General features: G+C 42.7%; 1 protein-coding gene across 1 annotated transcript; it reads right to left on the bottom strand.

The window, feature by feature from the left end:
• Positions 1–5,554: 5,554 nt before the first annotated feature.
• cd2 (CD2 molecule) lies at positions 5,555–16,385 on the bottom strand. The gene is made up of 8 exons (XM_008292388.1): positions 16,235–16,385; positions 10,463–10,747; positions 10,256–10,329; positions 9,273–9,444; positions 9,084–9,143; positions 8,872–8,949; positions 7,663–7,916; positions 5,555–7,585 (listed from the first exon to the last, which is right to left on the bottom strand). Exons 1-8 carry the CDS (start codon positions 16,293–16,295, stop codon positions 7,511–7,513), a joined length of 1,059 nt encoding a protein of 352 aa, XP_008290610.1. The 5' UTR covers positions 16,296–16,385; the 3' UTR covers positions 5,555–7,510.
• Between the last annotated feature and the right edge of the window lie 1,366 nt (positions 16,386–17,751).

Raw genomic sequence — 17,751 nt, 5'->3', positions numbered from 1 at the left:
AATGTATCGTATCATAGTGTATCGTACTGCATCGCAGTGTATTGTATCGCAATGTATAATACCGTAATGTATCGTATCATAGTGTATCGTACTGCATCGCAGTGTATTGTATCGCAATGTATAATACCATAATGTATCGTATCATAATGTATCATATCATATTGTAATGTATAATGTATGGTATCATATCGTAATGTATAGTAATGTATCGTATCATATTGTATTGTAATATATTGTGTCGCATTGTATCGTAGTCTATCGTACCGTATAGTAATCTATCGTATTATAATGTATCGGATCGTATTCTCCTGTTTTCTACTACATCACATCATATTTAGTCACATTCTGTCCTTTTATGTTGAATTATTTGACATCGTGTCGTGTTGCGAATGAACAAAGACGCTGAGATGAGCAGATCGGTTTAATTCACTTCTGTTCATTCTGACAGAGAAGCGTGAAGAAGCTTTACCGGAAAATCCTCGTAAACAAACGAAACGTACACAAACTGAGCGTAATATTTAACATAGAGGAAAATAAATAAGTGTGGAGGTGAAAGCCTGTAAATGTGAGAAACAAACACATAAACTAAACAACAGGGAGCGTAAACATGCCTCTTTAGATTTATGGCAGGACGGGACTGAAACACTTCACACCTCCAGCTCTGTGCAGTCGGAGGTTTCTTCATAATTACACAACTACTGAATCATCTGAGGCAGACCTGAAACCTGACTCACGTCTTCCCCTGCAGCCCTGTTCAAGCGAAGCAGACACATTCCAGCTCCGCTCGGCCTCCTGCTGAGAGTTTATTCGAGGCCGACGGGCGGGTCGGAGGTCGCGGGTTCAAACCTTCTCCGGTCCTGAAGCGTTTGCGTTGCAGCAGCCGATCCCGTCTGTCGCTCATTAACCTCAGACGGCCGCAGAGTCAACACCAACACTGAAACTGTGGCGCATCTCGCAGACAGACCAACAAACTCTCCACCTGAACGCTAAAAATATCCACGATTCTGGACATTAAAGGCCCAATTCTGGCTAAACCCACTTTGGTTTGGAGAAAACGTGGAGCCTGACGCCCCCTGGTGGACGTCTCGTGTAGGACGGACATCAGCAGAGTCACTTGTGTTCCACTCGGAGTTTGACTCTTTGCTCAAATCAGACAAAAACTAAACACTGAGGGCTAAAAATAAGGTGCAGCAGAGTAAAAGTACTCCATTACAAGTACAAGTACTGCACGAAGCACCCAGTTTAAGAACAGAAATGTAGTTAAAGTGCTCTTGTTCAAATATTCAAGAAGCTTCTGAGGGATAAAAACAAAATCTGCTGGAAACTGCTGCTTCCGTTTTTATTCATCTGTAGTATTTTAATCAGTGGCGGCTGGTCAGTAGGGGGCGCCACCACACTGCTAGTTACCAGATAAAGAGCAGTTCTGACACACAATATTAAATTTGAATAAAATTAATAATAACGTTCACATTTTTTGTATTATTAACTGATTTAAATGATTTCCTGCGTGTTTACTAATTCTACACTTCCTGGATGCGTGTAAGTCGCTCCCAAAACTTCTCGTGATCATGTGACCTCGGCCCAGGCTCTGATTGGCAGCTGCAGATGTTCTCAGGACCCTCCCATCTTCGCTGTAAGCCAATTAATGTTGTCTTTATTTGCTGTTTCTTGTTTGCACTCGTTTGCTGCGCTATAATTAACAACGCTTTATTTGTTTAGCAGAAGAAAGTGCGTGTTTCTGCTGTTTGGTCTAGTTGAGCGTCTCGTGCAGCCTTCTGTGACGTTTTTCTTCCACGTGGTTCGTTTTTCGCCGCGATGCAAACACGACAATCCTTCCTGGAGGTACAGGGAGCTCAGAAGTGTCTCTAAAAGTTGATTTTCTAACTCTGCCTGCAGTTCATCTGAGAAAGCCTGAGAATTTAGTCACAGCCGAGCCGCCGCCGACTTCACGGCTGCAGCGAGGAGTGCAGAATTTTTAGTTTTTCACAGAATCGGATTCGTAAAAATGGTTTATTTTTGGCGATTTTTCTTTCAAATGTCTCGATTTTTAAGCTCGGATTTGGTTCAGTTGCTCAACTAAAGGTCATTAAAGGTCACAGTCGCTCAAGAAAGTCAAAGATCTGACAGTTGTTTCAGGTTTTACACCGATAATGGGTGTGATTTTAATACCCGACAGCGTCACACAGCCTTTCCCCTCCTCTTCTACTCGATCACAGCTGCTGTCGTTTGCAGAGCAGGAAGAGAGAAGAGCCACATTTTTGTTCGAACAGCAGGACTCCAGACATTTTTTTAAAGTGCGCGAATTGACGAGCATGATGATCGTTAAGCTGTTCGGCTTCGTTCAGACTTAATGGTCGATTCAGATTTTTTGTGAAATCCGATTTTTGTGTGAGTTTTTTTACATTTCCAATTAAATGTGACTTTGTGAACTTCATTCGACCCAAAAGTGTCCCGCATGCGCAGAAGACGACACGACGACGTCACACTGAGCGCGCTCAGTGTCGACACGGACGGTAACGGTGGAGTGTGTCTCGAGATTTTAAAGTCGTCGTCCAACCGGAGCATTTACGACGTGATCGGAGCTACCAGCAGAAAGTTGAGTTTGTACAGATCCTGTAAATGTTGACAAAAGGTTGATGAATGGTTTTGAAACTTAGCTCTGGTAAATCTTAAAAGAGTTAAATTAGATCAGAACATCCTCCACAGGTAGAACAATGTGCATTCCTGTGAACAGCTGATGTTTCTCATATTCTAGTTTAAAATAAAAGGTCGTTTGCAGACGGCGCTCCTCCACCGAAAAGCTTCACCACTGATTTTAATAAACTTGTTTTATGAGACTAGAAAGTACAAACTCTGGCTCTGACTGCAGCTGAATTTAAATATAAAACATTAGATCATAATATCAGTCACTTCCTCGCACTCGTTTTATTTTTAGTTTTCTTTTTTTGTTGTTATAACTGTAAAAAAAAAAAACAACAAACTGGTGGTTTTGAACTTTTAAACCCTTCACTGTGAAAAACTGTGGCGCCATCTAGTGGACGAAACGAGTCAATACACATTGATCATGACACAAACAAGAAGCAGAAGCGATAAATAAAGAAGCAATAATCAGAATTAATTGAATAAAACTGAATTAAGAAAAAACAAAACCCAACAGCTGCTTTGAAGGACTATTTTTATTTTTAAATTACTTTATTTCTGAGGGGCAAGAAATTGAAAGAATCAACTTTTCTGCGTCTAATCTGAATAGAAATGTAATATTTCATCAACCCAAAGCAGTGAAATATTTATGTAAGTTAAAAAAAAAATGTTGCACATGTTTGTTACAGCTTTTTATGAATTCTTGTCAAATAAATAATAAAAGAAATTCAACTCTCATTGTATGTTTTTCTGATTTATGGCATTTGTAAAACGTCATGTTGTGCTTTTAAACTGCACAAACCACACGTCTGGCTTCTCTCTGCTTCCAGTCAGGACCTTGTTTGTTTCCACAGGACTTTATTCTGCAGCGAAAAACGAGCTGACGGTGAGTAAAAACAAGACGGGAGCTGCTGAGTCACCAGCCTTCGTTCTGGCGTTTCTACAGAGGCTCATATTTTCTTGAGAAATGTTTCATCATTTCCAGCTTCAGGAAATTCAGACGGGAAATACGTGAAACCAGAAAATATTTGTATCATCACTCTAAAATAAAACGACCAAATTAAAAGTTGAAACCAGAAGTTTACTGTATAAAAAGACATAAAAACTTTTCTTTTTTTTTCACCGTCTGACATTAAATCAGACTAAACTTTTCCTGATTCAGGTCAGTCAGGATTGTTTAAATTATTTCTATTTGCTAAACGCCAGAATAACGAGAGAGAGAGAATTTTGTAAGAGACTTTTTTATGACTTTCTCTTTGGAAAGCCCACATGATGATGTCATGGCTTTGGAAGCTTCTGATTGGTTAACTGACAACATCTGAGTTATCTGGAGGGACACCTGTGGATGTATTTTAAGGCACACCTCAAACTCACTGCTTCCTCTGGTGACAACATGGAACATCTAAAGAAACCAGCCAAGATACCAGGAAGAGAACTGTGGACCTCCACAGGTCTGGTCCAGATGCCTGAAGGTTCCACGTTCATCTGTTCAGACAGTTCTATCAGTAGAACCACCATGGGAATGTCCAGCCATCATAGGCTCAGGAAGGAGACGGTTCTGTGTCCAGAGATGAAGTGTTCTGGTTGAAATGTGCAGAACAGAAGCTGAAGACCTTGTGAAGATGCTGCTGAAGCTGGTCAGAGAGTCATTATCCACAGTGGAACCAGTCCTGTACCGACATGGGCTGGAAGGCTGCTCAGAGAGGAAGAAGACATCACTCCAGAAGAACCATAGAAAAGACAGATTACTGTTTGTAGATGCACACAGGGACAAAGAGCTTCATCAGTGGAGACATGTCCTGTGGTCTGATAGAACTAAACCTGAACTGTTTGGCCTTAATGACCATCGGTACATCTGGAGGAAAAAGGAGGAAGCTGGAAGCCTGAGAACACCATCCCAGCTGTGGAGCACGGGGGTGGCAGCATCATGCTGTGGAGGGACTGGTGACCTTCACACAATAGATGGCATCATGAGGAAAGAACATGATGTGGAGATATTGAAGCAACATCTCCAGACATCAGCAGGAAGTTACAGCTTGGACACTAATGGGTCTTCAGATGGACAATGACCCTCAGCATAGCGCCAGATTAGCTACAGAGAGGCTTCAGGACAACAGAGTCAGTGTTGTGGAGTGGCCATCACAAAGCCCTGATCTCCATCCTGGAGAACATCAGTGGAGCAAGGAGACCAACAAACCTGACCCAGTTCCACCAGTTCTGTCAGGAGGAATGGGCCAGAACTCATCAGACTGTTGTGAGAAGCTTGTGGAAGGAAACCCAGAACGTTTGACCCAAAGTCATAGAGTTTAAAGGCAACGCTAGCAGATACTGAGGAGATGGATGGAAACTTCTGACTCTGAAGAAAGCAGTAAAAAACTCTCTCATTATTCTGGCGTTTCGTGAGTAGACATAATGTTGGTGATCCTGACTGAGCTGAAACAGGAAACGTTCAGTCTGAGTTAATGTCAGATGGTGAGAAAAACAAAGCATTTTTATTCAGCGTATGTAAACTTCTGGTTTCAACCGTACAAAGACGGAATAAAAGGTGTAAAAATAAATACGTTAGTGGTTGCAAAGACTCACAGGGAATATTAAAATATCTAAAAAAAAATACCTAAAATACCACAAAACCCCCTGAAATGAAACGACTTTGCGTCACAGCAGCAGCAGCAGAAACGTTGGCTGCAGACGGCAGATATCGGTCGTTTTGTGTCAGGATGAAGCTGCGAGAACAGGAAAACACACAGCGACCAGATCACAATCTCGCTCTCAGACGAAGCTCGGCGCGAAAACCACAAACACATTTTCAGCAAAAACACACAGGATATGTGAACGACACGTACCAACACCATCTGCCTGCTCCGCTCGACCTGGAAACCGGCGAGCTGCAGCCGCGAAAAGACGCAGAGTCAAGTTTACCATCACAATTAACAGAGTTTATTTAAAACACAGACAGGTTACAGTGACGGTTTGCCGCTGACAGCACACACAGTAAATGTTAAATTAGAAGGCTGGAGGACGACGTACGAGCAAAACACAACGCACATGACACATAGTTTGAAACCCGCCTCCAACGAAACGGATAAAAATAGTTTGTAAAACGCACATTAAAGGCAGCTGCTGGACAGGAAGTAAGAGCCCACGTCGGAGGCTCTGTAGACCACGTCTAATTGCATTAAAGTCTTTGTGACACAACGATAAATATAACTCGCTATCATTGGCTGCTCGTCGGCAGCAAACAAACAAACAAAAATAAACAGTTGATAAAAGCTGCAGTTAAAATGAACGGTTTGGCATCTTGAGGAGCGGACTGAGGGCCTGAAAACATCGTGATCTGCGATGGATGATTAATTAAAACTAATAAGAAAGCCGATCGATACAACCTGGGATGCACGCTTTCAACTAATTTTGTGAACCGATAATCGGCTGCGACAGAATCATCAAAGAGGTTAATTGATAAAATTCAAAATGCAGACAGAGCTAAACTTGTACTCGTCTATTCAAGCCTCATTATTTTACGTCACTTCTCATTTTTTACTTCTAGTCAAGCCGCCCTGAAGTCTTTGTCATGGCGCCCCCTTTACGAGCTAAACTCCACCTGGTGGAACAACCAGGTACTGCAGCTGATCTACGACACGTTTACTGACACCGTGACCTTCTTCTTCTTCTTCTGCTTTGTAAGTTCATATATTTTATCGTTATATTTAATAGGTTTCAAGGTCAGATGATTATTGTGTTTACGAGTATTTATTAGCGATTTTCATTGTTGTATTAACATAAAAATTAATAACGGTTCTCGTTAAAAAAAAAAAAAAAAAGGCGAATAAAATGATGCATAGTTAACGATATCGACTGAAACATTTTATCGTTATAATTTTTCATCTAGTTCCCCCTGACGGTGCTTATCGCTAAGCTAGGTGAGCAGATAGCTAACACTCATTACTTAGTTAGCTTAGCATAGCATTAAAAGCTAACTTGCCTGGAAACGTCACGAAAATCTTTGCATCCGCAGCAGCAGCGCTTTCATTCATCTCTGATTTAGCGTTTGACCGTCTGGCGTTTTTCAACAAAGCTTTTTGTCGGAAGTTGTGCTGCTGTAGATTTTCAGATTTGCATTTTACTGCAAACTCGTACCAGCTCCAAATACGGGTTATTGCTCTCTTTAATTAGTAGTAATCAATTCTGGCTTGCATCTGTCGTCTTCTACATACAACTTATTAATAAATGAGGTTCCGATAGAATTAATCGAGCTGCTTCCCTGTTGCTAGTCTTTATGCTAAGCTAAGACGCTAAGGCCTGGACCCCTTTCGTCCCCCAAAATGTCAAACTGTTCCTGCTGCTAATGTGGAATGACTCGCAATGACCTGGTTGACGTGTCACAGGGAAAAGTCAAAACAGCAGGAAAAGGATCTAAACATCAGACAAGTTTGAAGCTCACATTCGGTTGATTGTTGATTCTCTATAATATACACGATATGTTTTCCACTGGAGAGTACTTATGTGTTATTTGTCATTTACTCGAGTACAAAGAAACGAAGGAAAACTCTAGAAAAAGTACAGTTTGAAGTGACGGCTTTAAAGTTTGATCGTTGTTGTAAACCTCACAGGTTCTTCAGGTTTGTTGGTGGATTCTCTCCACAGAAGAAACTCCTGAGTGGAGCTTGTGCAGATTAATAGTTTGAGTTCAGCGTTTAGGATTTTAAACACCACCAGGACGTTTTGCTCAAATTGACTTTCAAAGCATTTCGATGCAACGGAGGAGCAGCTGTGGTGGAGTTCTGCTGAGTCGGTGGAACAGAAGCACAGATTGAAAAAGGGGAAGACGTCCAGTGTGGGGATCAGAAGACGACGTCTGCTTTCTGAACTCACGTCACACCTTCCTGGGGGTTTTCTTCCTCGGCTGAGGCAGAGGAGGCGGCTGCTCGTCGCTGGGCGGCCTGGGAGCCTGGAGGGAACAAAGAGCAGCGTCAGGCGGCTGAGGAGAGGCTTCCCTCAGCCAGGTGCAGGTCCACGCTAACCCACCTGTGCAGGCCTCCGGGGGCTGGGCTGGGGGACCCCGTTGGGCGGCTCGCCGGCTCTGGTCTGCGGCGGCTGGCTGCGGTTCTGTTTGGTGCGGTGCTGCCGAGGCCCGGTGTGGCCGGCCGGCTGCTGCTGGTGCTGGTGGCGGTGCTGGTGCTGGTGCTGGTGCTGGTGAGGGCGCTGGTGGCGGTCGGTGTGATGGTGGCACTGCTGCTGTTGGTCTGGGTTGGTGAACTCCAAACGAAGCTCCTCCTCATCTGCAGAGGCGACGAATCAGACGATGAATTAGAGTTCTGTCACCGCTCGGTCGGATTCTGCACTTCTACGTTCAACAGTTAAGTTCATTCTCTTATGTTAAATTAAAAATACAGACGCCTCAAACCTCCAATTGTTACAACTGTTGGACTTCTTCTCAGCCTGGAGGAGACTCTGACGTTCCTTGGAGGCTGTTTTTGGGGTTGTGTTGCTCAGTCGCTCTCTTTAAGGCGACAAACTCCTACAGAAACTCTGGTGTGGTTTAGTGCTTTGGATGGATGGAATGTTCTTTAAGCTTCTTCATCCACAGACATTCATCTACAAACGTCATCTCCCCGACCGGTCAGGTTCACACCAAACAGACTCCATCTGAGCCCAAATAATTCATCTTTTCTGACCAAAGAATGTGCTCCCCAACGATCAGCAGCCTCCTTGTTATGTTCTTTAGCGATATTCAATCCCAAACCCACCGTAGATAGAGGCCGACATCCTAAACAGAAGCTCTGATTCCCACTGACGTGCCGTTGTTTTAGTTGGACGACCACTGCAGCCCTGATCAGTGCCACTGTGGCTCCTTCTAGACCTCCTGATTACTGCCTCAGCTCTGCTTCACTAACTTTTAATTGATCTTCTTGTGTCCTTTTACACCTCTGTGAAGCGACTTGTCCCTACCAAGGGTCTGACTCTTTGTGATTACGAGTTTCAAGTCAATATTGGCTTCTTCACTTCAAATCTTTAGGAGTTTCACAGCAACACACGTGTACAAAACCGAAACGGTTAATTAAATAATTCACGTAGATATGAACAATATACAGTGGGCCTAACACGAAGCCTTGGGGAGCTCCAAAAGTCACCCTAAAGTGCTGCATAGAAACTGTGGAGCTTCACATTTGCTCAAACTGTCTCCAGTGAAGTCAGTGCAGTCAAATATATTTCTGTTCATTATGAAGCTCTCACCCCTCAGTCGCATACGCTTCGTCCGTCTGGCCCGGATGCAGCAAACAATGACCAAGACGATCAGCAGCACAACGAGACCTGATGAGGATGAGTCACAATAACTTCACGTGTCACATCGTCGAGATTAACTCCTGGATATTTCAGCCACACACCATAAATTCATCAATCTCGTTAAAGACGCTGCTGTATTTTCCACTGAAGACCAAACGTACCTGCTCCTACGCCGACGATAATCCAGATATTAATTCCAAATAAACTATCAGGCAACAAACCTGCAGGAGGAAACATGAGGACAAGAAACGTCTGTTATTAAGAAGCTGGTTTATTAAAACTGCACTTAAATCTGGCATTACTGACGTTTACACAACCGATTGTTGTTCATGGTTCGGTTGAACGCTCACCAGACTTGTAGCAATTCTGAGTGATCGGGTCGCTGACGGCAGAGCTGACCTCGTTGGAAACGTTACAAATAAACGCCTGATTTTCCACTTTTGGGGTGTTGAGTGTCAGAGTCGGGGTCTTCGCCTCCACCTTATTATCTCGAAGCCATTCAAATTTCACATGCGCATCTCCCTGTAGGGGAAAAAAACAAAAGTCACAGTAAGAATACGTGGCTTTAGGGACAACACCTGGACAGCTGTTTAAAGGTGTGGACTCGATCACACGCTCGCATTTCTATGACTGCTTCCAACAACCTGCAGACAGCGGCTGAGATAAGAACAGTCAGAGTGTTTCAGGGTTTGTTCGTTTATTGCATCAAACAAGTTCTACTTCATACTTCAAGACTTTTCAGGGCTTTTCGAGTTTCACATCCACGGACTTTGGAAACGCTGGATGTAAAATGTCATCACCTCATGCTTTAAATCCGTGAGTTCAAGGTAAAACGCCTCGGCTACCGTCAGCACCGACGTCACCGAACACCACGTCACACTAAAGTCGGCTCACGCTTGGCTTTACAGGGAGGATACAGACATTAGAACTAGTGATGCACGATACTAAAATTTATGGCCGATATGCGATATTAACATGTCTGATATCGCTGATAACCGATATCGATATTCAATTTTTGTTCACACTGAAAAATGAGTATAAACGTGAGAACGTGAAAACTACTCAAAAGAAGCATTTAACGTTCAAGTCCAGGAGCATTTAAGTAAAAAACATCTGTGAAATAGCACCGACATTAAATGTAGAGACGGAGGCGCTGATGTTAGACAATCATCAGACCGACACCGATATATGGGAGAAAACACTAATATCGGCCGATACCGATGTGGTCGCCGATATATTGTTCGTCCCTAGTTATAACTATGAGTCAGCAATTTGGAAAACAGGCCACGTGGTCCGACGCCACTCCACAGAAATGTCTAGAAAGTGTTCTCACCTTGGCAGCGGTGCAGGTAAACACCACTGTTTTCTCTGAACACTTCTGGATCACGCTCGGTTTCCGTACACGTTCTGAGGGAAGCAGATTTGATTTTGCTTTTAAAAAAAATACTGTATCAAGACATGAGAGATGAACTTCACGGACAGAGATGGACAGTGACATAAATGTACGACAATGTGAGATGTTCTTAGAGTCTGTTCGTACCTACAACGCACAAACGAATGCCCTCCACATTCAGGAGGGCTTTTCCATCTGCTCCAAAAACTTCCGGTTTGTAGATTCCTTCGTTGTCTTTTGTCACAGCTGCCAGTTTCAGGGATCCGTCTGGATCAACACTATAGTTGGTCGTGCCGATAATACTGTCCTTTGCCTTGTAGAATATTACTTCACTATTAAATTTCCATTTAAACTTTTCTGAGAGCTTGTACTTCATTGGTATGGTGACGTCCTTCCCAGCGGCGGCATATTGGTCACAAGCATCCTCAGAATCTACGAAACAAAGAAGAACCAGACGACAAAGTGAGCAGTCGGTTATGCCACCAAAACCACAACAATCTCATATGAATTCATCACATTTTTCTCGCAAGATAGAGCAAAATTCTGAGATTTTATTTTATTTTTTTAATCCGAAGCATCGACAGCGGCCTCTAGTGGCAGCAGGTGTCATTACAAACAGGAAAAACCAACGACCGTCCGTCTGGAGAAAGCAACCAGCTGGTTCATCCTCTGGAGACTGAAATGAAACCATCGCCAACAAATCGTGACACGCTGCCATTTGTTGTTGGGAAAACCTTTTAGTCCAACACACCTTTAAACAACCATCTGGAACAAACGCTTTAACGAAGTCGGCGGTAAAGCGTTGGTTTATTTGACGCATCCAAACACCGAGTGAAACCGACACTTAACAAACTAACCGGCCAACTCAAGATGAGGAAAACTCCCTCGCGTCTGTCGGCGTTGAATATTTAAGCCTCACCTCTGATGCTTTGAACAAACGGTATTGGGAATAAGATCGGGGCTTCGGTGACATCGGTCTGTTTGCAATTTCCTCTGAACCAAAAACAAGATTATTCTGTTCAGATCAAACGACGGCGGTTGCACACGAAGCAGAGTCAGCGAAACCGCCGGTAACCAACACACGGCTGTTCAGTTTGCCGCCTGGTTAGAGTTACTGGTTTATTGGTTCTTGGGCGAAATGAATGTACGAACGGCCACGATGCTGAGCTTTGGTGTCTCCAACACGTCGTCAGGCACAAGAAGAAGAACGCTTCCTTCATTACAGACAATCAGCCGTTACTTTAAATCAGATTATCTGATCCAGTCACTTGCATGTTTGTTTGCTTTTCAGTTGCATATCTGAGGTTGATTTTCCTTTAAGCTCCTCTGTGTGCGTGTGTGTGTGTGTGCATGTGTGTGTGTGTGTGTGTGTGTGTGCTTCGACACAGTGCAAAAAAAAAAAGCCTGCGAAATGAAACTGTGCAGTCGTCCTGCAGACAAGTCTTGACGGTGACGCGACATCCTGTTGCCTGCTCAGACCACATTCAGCCCAGAAGCCGCAAACAGCTCAACGTGCACCAAAAGTCCTGCTCATGCACTAAAAGTCACTCCAGCCCCACTGCTTCTTTGTAAATATATAAGAATCTTTGAGGCGAATGGACATCTTTGTGAGGTGTCGTGGTGCAGATGCAGGAAAAAATAAAAACTATTTTCTCTATAAGATCGATGATTTCTTATCGCAGAACAACTTTGACCAAGTTTCATTTCCTGTGAAGGGAACCCACAGGAAATTAACGGTGCATGAGGTACCATCTCATAAAGAGCAGGTTAATAATTTCCAGTGTCGCTGGAAAAAACCCAGTAAGTTGACGTTTCAGCCTTTTTCCTGACACTCATCTGTCTCACACATGAGTCAGATCGCCTCATGAAGTGGTCAGCACCAATGAAAGAGCCTCTAAGGTGACACTCAATCATATAAAGAAATCAAATTACAGCATTCATCAGACGGAGCTGTTGGACTTTAAACTCTCCGACGGTCCTTAAACTCATCATCTCTGCAAAATGACCTCAATGTACGTTTAAATATTTACTCTCCGTGTCTCATTTGAAAATTTGCAAAAAAATAAATAAATCGTTTGCCAAAACCACATTCTGTAAAAAACACAAACATCTGAGCTCCTCGGTGCAAACGTGGATCCATCAGCGACTCTGAGACCAACAGTCACATGATCAAAATCAGGAACTCTGTTTCCAGCTTCACAACTTGAACTGATCGTGCTGACTTTGGGAAAATCAGCTAAAGTTCAAAATCACAAGTTTTTGCTCTATTCTGACTCAGCTTCATGTGTCAGTAAAATCGGCTGACTCCTGGTTTCTTTTGAAGTTCTTCAATCAGACTTTAGCTTTCCGTTTGTCTTATTTCTCACATGTTTCACACCAACAGAAGACCTCTCGGCCTTCGTGGTCGTTCTGGTTCCATATGAAGCATCGGTGAGAAAAAAAAAAGAGAAGCAGGAGCAACAAAACACCCACAAACTACTTCAGACGGTTCAGTTACTGTTACAGTCTCAGTGAAAACATCCTAAACGTTGTGTTCCTGCAGGATTCAGACTGCTGTGAAACTAAACGTACCAAACTGTTTGATTTACAGACTGAAGATGCACCAAAAAAGAACAGTTCATCGCTGGGTTTCTGTTGCTGATAAGAACATTTTTTATGATTTACTCTGATTGTTTATCAGTCTGCAGGTCAGCTAGTCGACGTTTTAAGATCATCCCTGTTGTTGCTTTCCTCCGAGAAAAGCTTCCCAGGATGAATCCGTTATTAATCGTCCCTTCAGGACAAAATAACCGACCTAACAAGCTGCAGAAACCAGCTTTTCATGCGGGTTCACGGCCCGTTGAGGCCCGCCATGCTGCAGGAAGAGCGTGGATTCTCTCAGCCGGCGACTAAAAAGCTTTTTGTCGGTGATTCTCAGTAAAGGCTGCAGCGGTGCAACGCTCAGCGGAGGACGGCTGCAAAACCGACAACAAACATGCAGGGAGCACAAAACAGAAATGTTGAGACGTCAAAGTGAGCAGAAACGAAGTGACGCAACTCAGTCAAACTGCTGACATTTATCTTTTTTCCGTGTGATCATGAGTTCAGGGAGAAGCAACAGAACGAACTCTGACAGGATTCAACAAAACGCCTCAAAATAAAGAGTGCTTTGTTTTCACTTCAGTGCTTTTGCTCAGAGTTTGTTTAATGGGTTTCCTGACGATTAAGTGCAGCAGCTCCAGGACGTGTGAAGGCTTGCTGTGTTTGAACCCTCCTCCCACCTTCACACCTCCACAGGGCCGAGCTCGCATCAACTCTGACATTTAACAAACCGGAGACAGAAACTGTTGCTCTGCAGAGCTTCGACTGCTTCGCGCTGTTTGCATGAAACAGCGCTGGCTTTTATTTCGCTGTTTCTTTACTCTGAGCAGCAGCTTCAACATTTCAAATCAGAAACGGACCCGTTTTGTTTGTCTTCAGGTTTATGTGACCTCCGTTTAGTTTGTATTTGTGCAGCAAACCCACATTTCTTTGGTCATATTTGCTCTACATATTATTTCATACAAAGCCCATTTTCTGTGCTATTTTCTGTCACCCTGTTTTCTGTTCTCTGCGGGTTACCATCGCTCAGGCGCTTCTGCACATTTGTCCTCTGCAACCTCATGTCAAACCAAAGTTTCCGCACCGGTAGCAGGTTTCATCTGAACTCGGCTCGTTATTTTTGTCCAGCTCTGATGAACTTCTGACAGAGTTTCAGTCACAATCACAGCTTTTGGCTAAAATGACGGCAACAAGGAGGCAAAACTCATGTAGAAAAGACACTGAAAGACAAGAAACCGCTCGTAAATAGAGACGCTGTTCATGTCAGTGAGCCTCAGCAGGAACCGACCCTCATAAACGGCCGTGTAGGGATGTGAAAATGACGTGAAAACGAAACAAAAAGACATAAAAACACACAAAAATGACACGTAGAGATGTGAAAACGACATGAAATGAAACAAAAGGATGATTAAATAACACAAAAAGACCAAAAAAAACAACACAAAGAGATAAAAATGACACAAAAAGAGACAAACGGCATGTTTTCTAGGTGCTTTTCTCTCATTTTAACTCACTGTGGCTCATTTTTCACTGCAACATAAAACCATGAGGAAGGAGAAAGAACTCAGAGATGCGTTCTGCAGCAGAAAGATACCGATAGAACAACACACAGAGGCAAAAAAAGCACAAAAAGATGCTAAAGTAACACAAAAAAGACACGGAGAGACGTTAAAACGATGTGGAAATGACACAAAAACGACACAAAAAGACTCAAGCTAAAAAGATGCCAAAAAAAATAACACAAAGATAGAAAAAACTGACACAAAAATGGCATGAAAAGGGACAAACTGACCTGTAAGGATGCTTAAATAACACGAAAGGTACACAAAAAGGCACACAAATGATATGGAGATACATCAACATGGTGTGCAAATGACACAAAAAGACATAAAAATGACAAAAAAAGATGCAAAAGTGACAGAGACAAAAAATAAAGCTAAAACCAACGCCGATAAAACTACACAAACAGATAAAAATAACACAAAAATGATACAAAAAGCCACAAAAATGACACGGAGAGGTGTTTAAATGACACAAAAAAGGCCCAAAATGGCACATAAGGATGATTAAATAACATAAAAATGACACCAACAGACATAAAAATGACAAAAACAGATGCAAAAGTGACCGAGACAAAAATAAAGCTGAAAACAATGCGAAAAAAACAACAACACAAACAGATGAAAATGACTCAAAAGTGACAGAGACAAAAATGAAGCAAAGAGAAAATGCAAAAAAAACATGGAAAGAGATCAAATTCACACAAAAATGACTTGTAGAGATGTTAAAATGGCACAAAAGGATGATTAAATAACACAAAAATGACTCAAAAGTAAAAAAGACAAAAATGAAGATTTAAAAAAATGCAAAAAATAACAATAAAAAGAGATAAAAATGACACGAACATGACACAAAATGACACAACACGCTGCTTAAATAACGCAAAAGGACCGAAAAAGATGCAAAAGGGACGGAGACAAAAATTAGGCAAAAAACTGCCCCAAACAAAAGCAACACAAAGAGACAAAAATAAAACAAAAATGACACAAAAAGGGACAAAAATGACACAAAAAGATGCTTCATCAACACAAAAATATTCGCAAAAAGTGACAAAATGACGCCGAACAAAATCCCACGACGAGATAAAAATGAGACGAAGTATTTTCCAGGTGTGTGTTTTTTCTCTCATTTTAACTCGCTGTGGCTCATTTTTCTCTGCAACATAAAACCACGAAGGAGCAGAAAGAACTCAGAGATCAAACATTTAAAACGACACAAATCCCAAAGAGTCGAGTTTCTGTGATTCTTATGGATAAATAAAAACTGGAATCAACATTTTTCACAGCGTTTAAAAACACTTAAAGAACTAATTTTCAGCCCGTTTCGCTGCTTCGATGCCGTTTTCTGTGTGAACACCGACTGCAGCTCAACCGAAACGCTCCCGAAACGTTTCCCTCGTGCTCTCGGTGAAACGATTTCGATGAAAAATCACCATTTAAAGCAAGACGACGCCTCGGCTCCGATTGTTTCTGGCTCTAATAAATTGTGTCGTCTGGTAAAGCTGCTGTTTTGGCTGTAAAAGGTTCATTTGCATCGAATCTATTTGGCTTTTCGCTGTTTTAATCGACAAAACTGTCACATTTATTTCCCCCAGTTTTAGCTTTTAAATTCAAAAACACAACTTTTAGACAGGATTTTTGGTTTAAAAAGATCAAAGACAAACCACCGAGTGTTGCTGAATGGAAGCAAAAAACATCATTTAAACGTCCCCAAAACCCTCTAAATGTAAACTACTGCTGGCGCTGACAGGACCGGTCAGAGGATTTAATTGCAGCCTACCTGCGAGGACGGAGCAGCAGAGCAGAAGCAGACCCACGGCGGAGACCGAAGCCATTTCCATCGGCGTCCTCGTCACATTTGGCTGAAAAGTCGAAAAGCGTCTTCCTATAATCGAGGTTGTTTCCTGTCAGAGCAAAATTTATGTGCGTGTGTGTTTATGGTTTGGAAAGGAAGTGATCCAAGAGGCCTCATGTGCTTTCATTACCCGAGAACAAAGAGCGACGCGCTTCCTTTGCTACGACTGTCGAGTATATTTAGATGTAAGCAACACCACAGGAGGGCATTTTAGGTTTTAGACATTAAAACACACGTTCGTACGAGTTGGGAGCGACTGTCGGTGAGTTCTGGATCGGCCCAAACACTCACAGAATGAACTAAATCTGCAGATGAAGACTGTTTCATGTTTTAGTTGCTGTTACAAGCCGAACATTTGGGCTTTAAAATTCACAAAAACACACAAAAATGACAACAAAAAAACAAAAAACGTATTTACAGGAGTTTATCAGTTCACACCCTTTGACCCGACTCGGGTTGAGCTGCTCCCACTGAAGCCGATAAACAACCAAACCAATAATTAACAACAATCAAAACCAGAAACGAAGACTGAAGAGCAGGTCGGTGAACCTCTGAACCTCCAGGTTTGGACCTCCGACCTGCAAAAAGCTCCTGATTCTCACTTCTAAAGACAAACGGCTGGTTTTCGGTTTATAATTTCACCTCCTGAGACAGAATGAAGCGGCCGCTGAGACGTCACTTCCACGATTCTCTCACAAACTTTACTACAAACTCTCACATCCTGCAAAAGTTCTCCTTTTGGTTTCAGTACCGTGGGCTCGTTCCTTCTCGTCCCGTGGGTGTGCAAACATAATCCTTAAAACGTTCATGTCTTTTTTAAATCAGCTCTTCGTTGTGGAAATATTCTCGCTTTCATCATTCATCCCGTACAGAATCGCATTTACACTTTTTGATTTTCATCCAACATCATTTACCAGAACCGCCGTGAAAAACGAATTACTTTACGAATAAAGGTGTCATTTCTGCTGCAAAGGCGGTTCTGGTGTTGTTTCTGTAGCTTCGACTTCAGCTTCAGGAAGAAGACTCTCCCTCTTTGATCGACGACATGATTGAGAGTCCTGAACGTTTGCTCATTCTACTATTCCACCCGACAATCTTATAAAATCTGTGTTTCAGCAGCTCAGAAAAGGTCAACTCGTCGTCTTTAACGTCTGCGTTTCGGTCAGAAACAGAAAACGAGAACAGCTTTACTGGGAGTCGGTACGTATCAAACGCAGCTAAACAGCTAGCCGCTAAACGTGCTAACACCGAGCATTGTTGTGGTGCCTCAGTTCCACGGACGCTGGGAGTGCATGAAGACTGTTGCGTTCGCTCTTGCAGCAGCACGTTTGTTTTGCTTTAAAAAGAGTTTAGCAGAAGCAGCCGTAGAAAGCAAATGAACTTGGTGGACTTTTAGCTCGACGGCTAACGGTTGGTGGCGATACGTAGCATGCTGTTGTTGC

This window comes from Stegastes partitus, unplaced genomic scaffold, assembly GCF_000690725.1.
Source record: "Stegastes partitus isolate 25-593 unplaced genomic scaffold, Stegastes_partitus-1.0.2 Scaffold807, whole genome shotgun sequence".
Taxonomy (NCBI): Eukaryota; Metazoa; Chordata; class Actinopteri; family Pomacentridae; genus Stegastes; species Stegastes partitus.
This window is presented reverse-complemented; position numbering and strand designations above follow the sequence as displayed.

What these genes read in the sequence shown, in the direction of transcription:
- cd2 (XM_008292388.1), bottom strand. Translation starts at nt 16,295, where the DNA reads ATGGAAATGGCTTCGGTCTCCGCCGTGGGTCTGCTTCTGCTCTGCTGC. An exon ending in CATTCGTTTGTGCGTTGTAG is followed by an intron (nt 10,330 to 10,462) that starts GTACGAACAGAC and finishes TGCTTCCCTCAG; the next exon opens with AACGTGTACGGAAACCGAGC. An exon ending in TATCGTCGGCGTAGGAGCAG is followed by an intron (nt 8,950 to 9,083) that starts GTACGTTTGGTC and finishes CATCCTCATCAG; the next exon opens with GTCTCGTTGTGCTGCTGATC.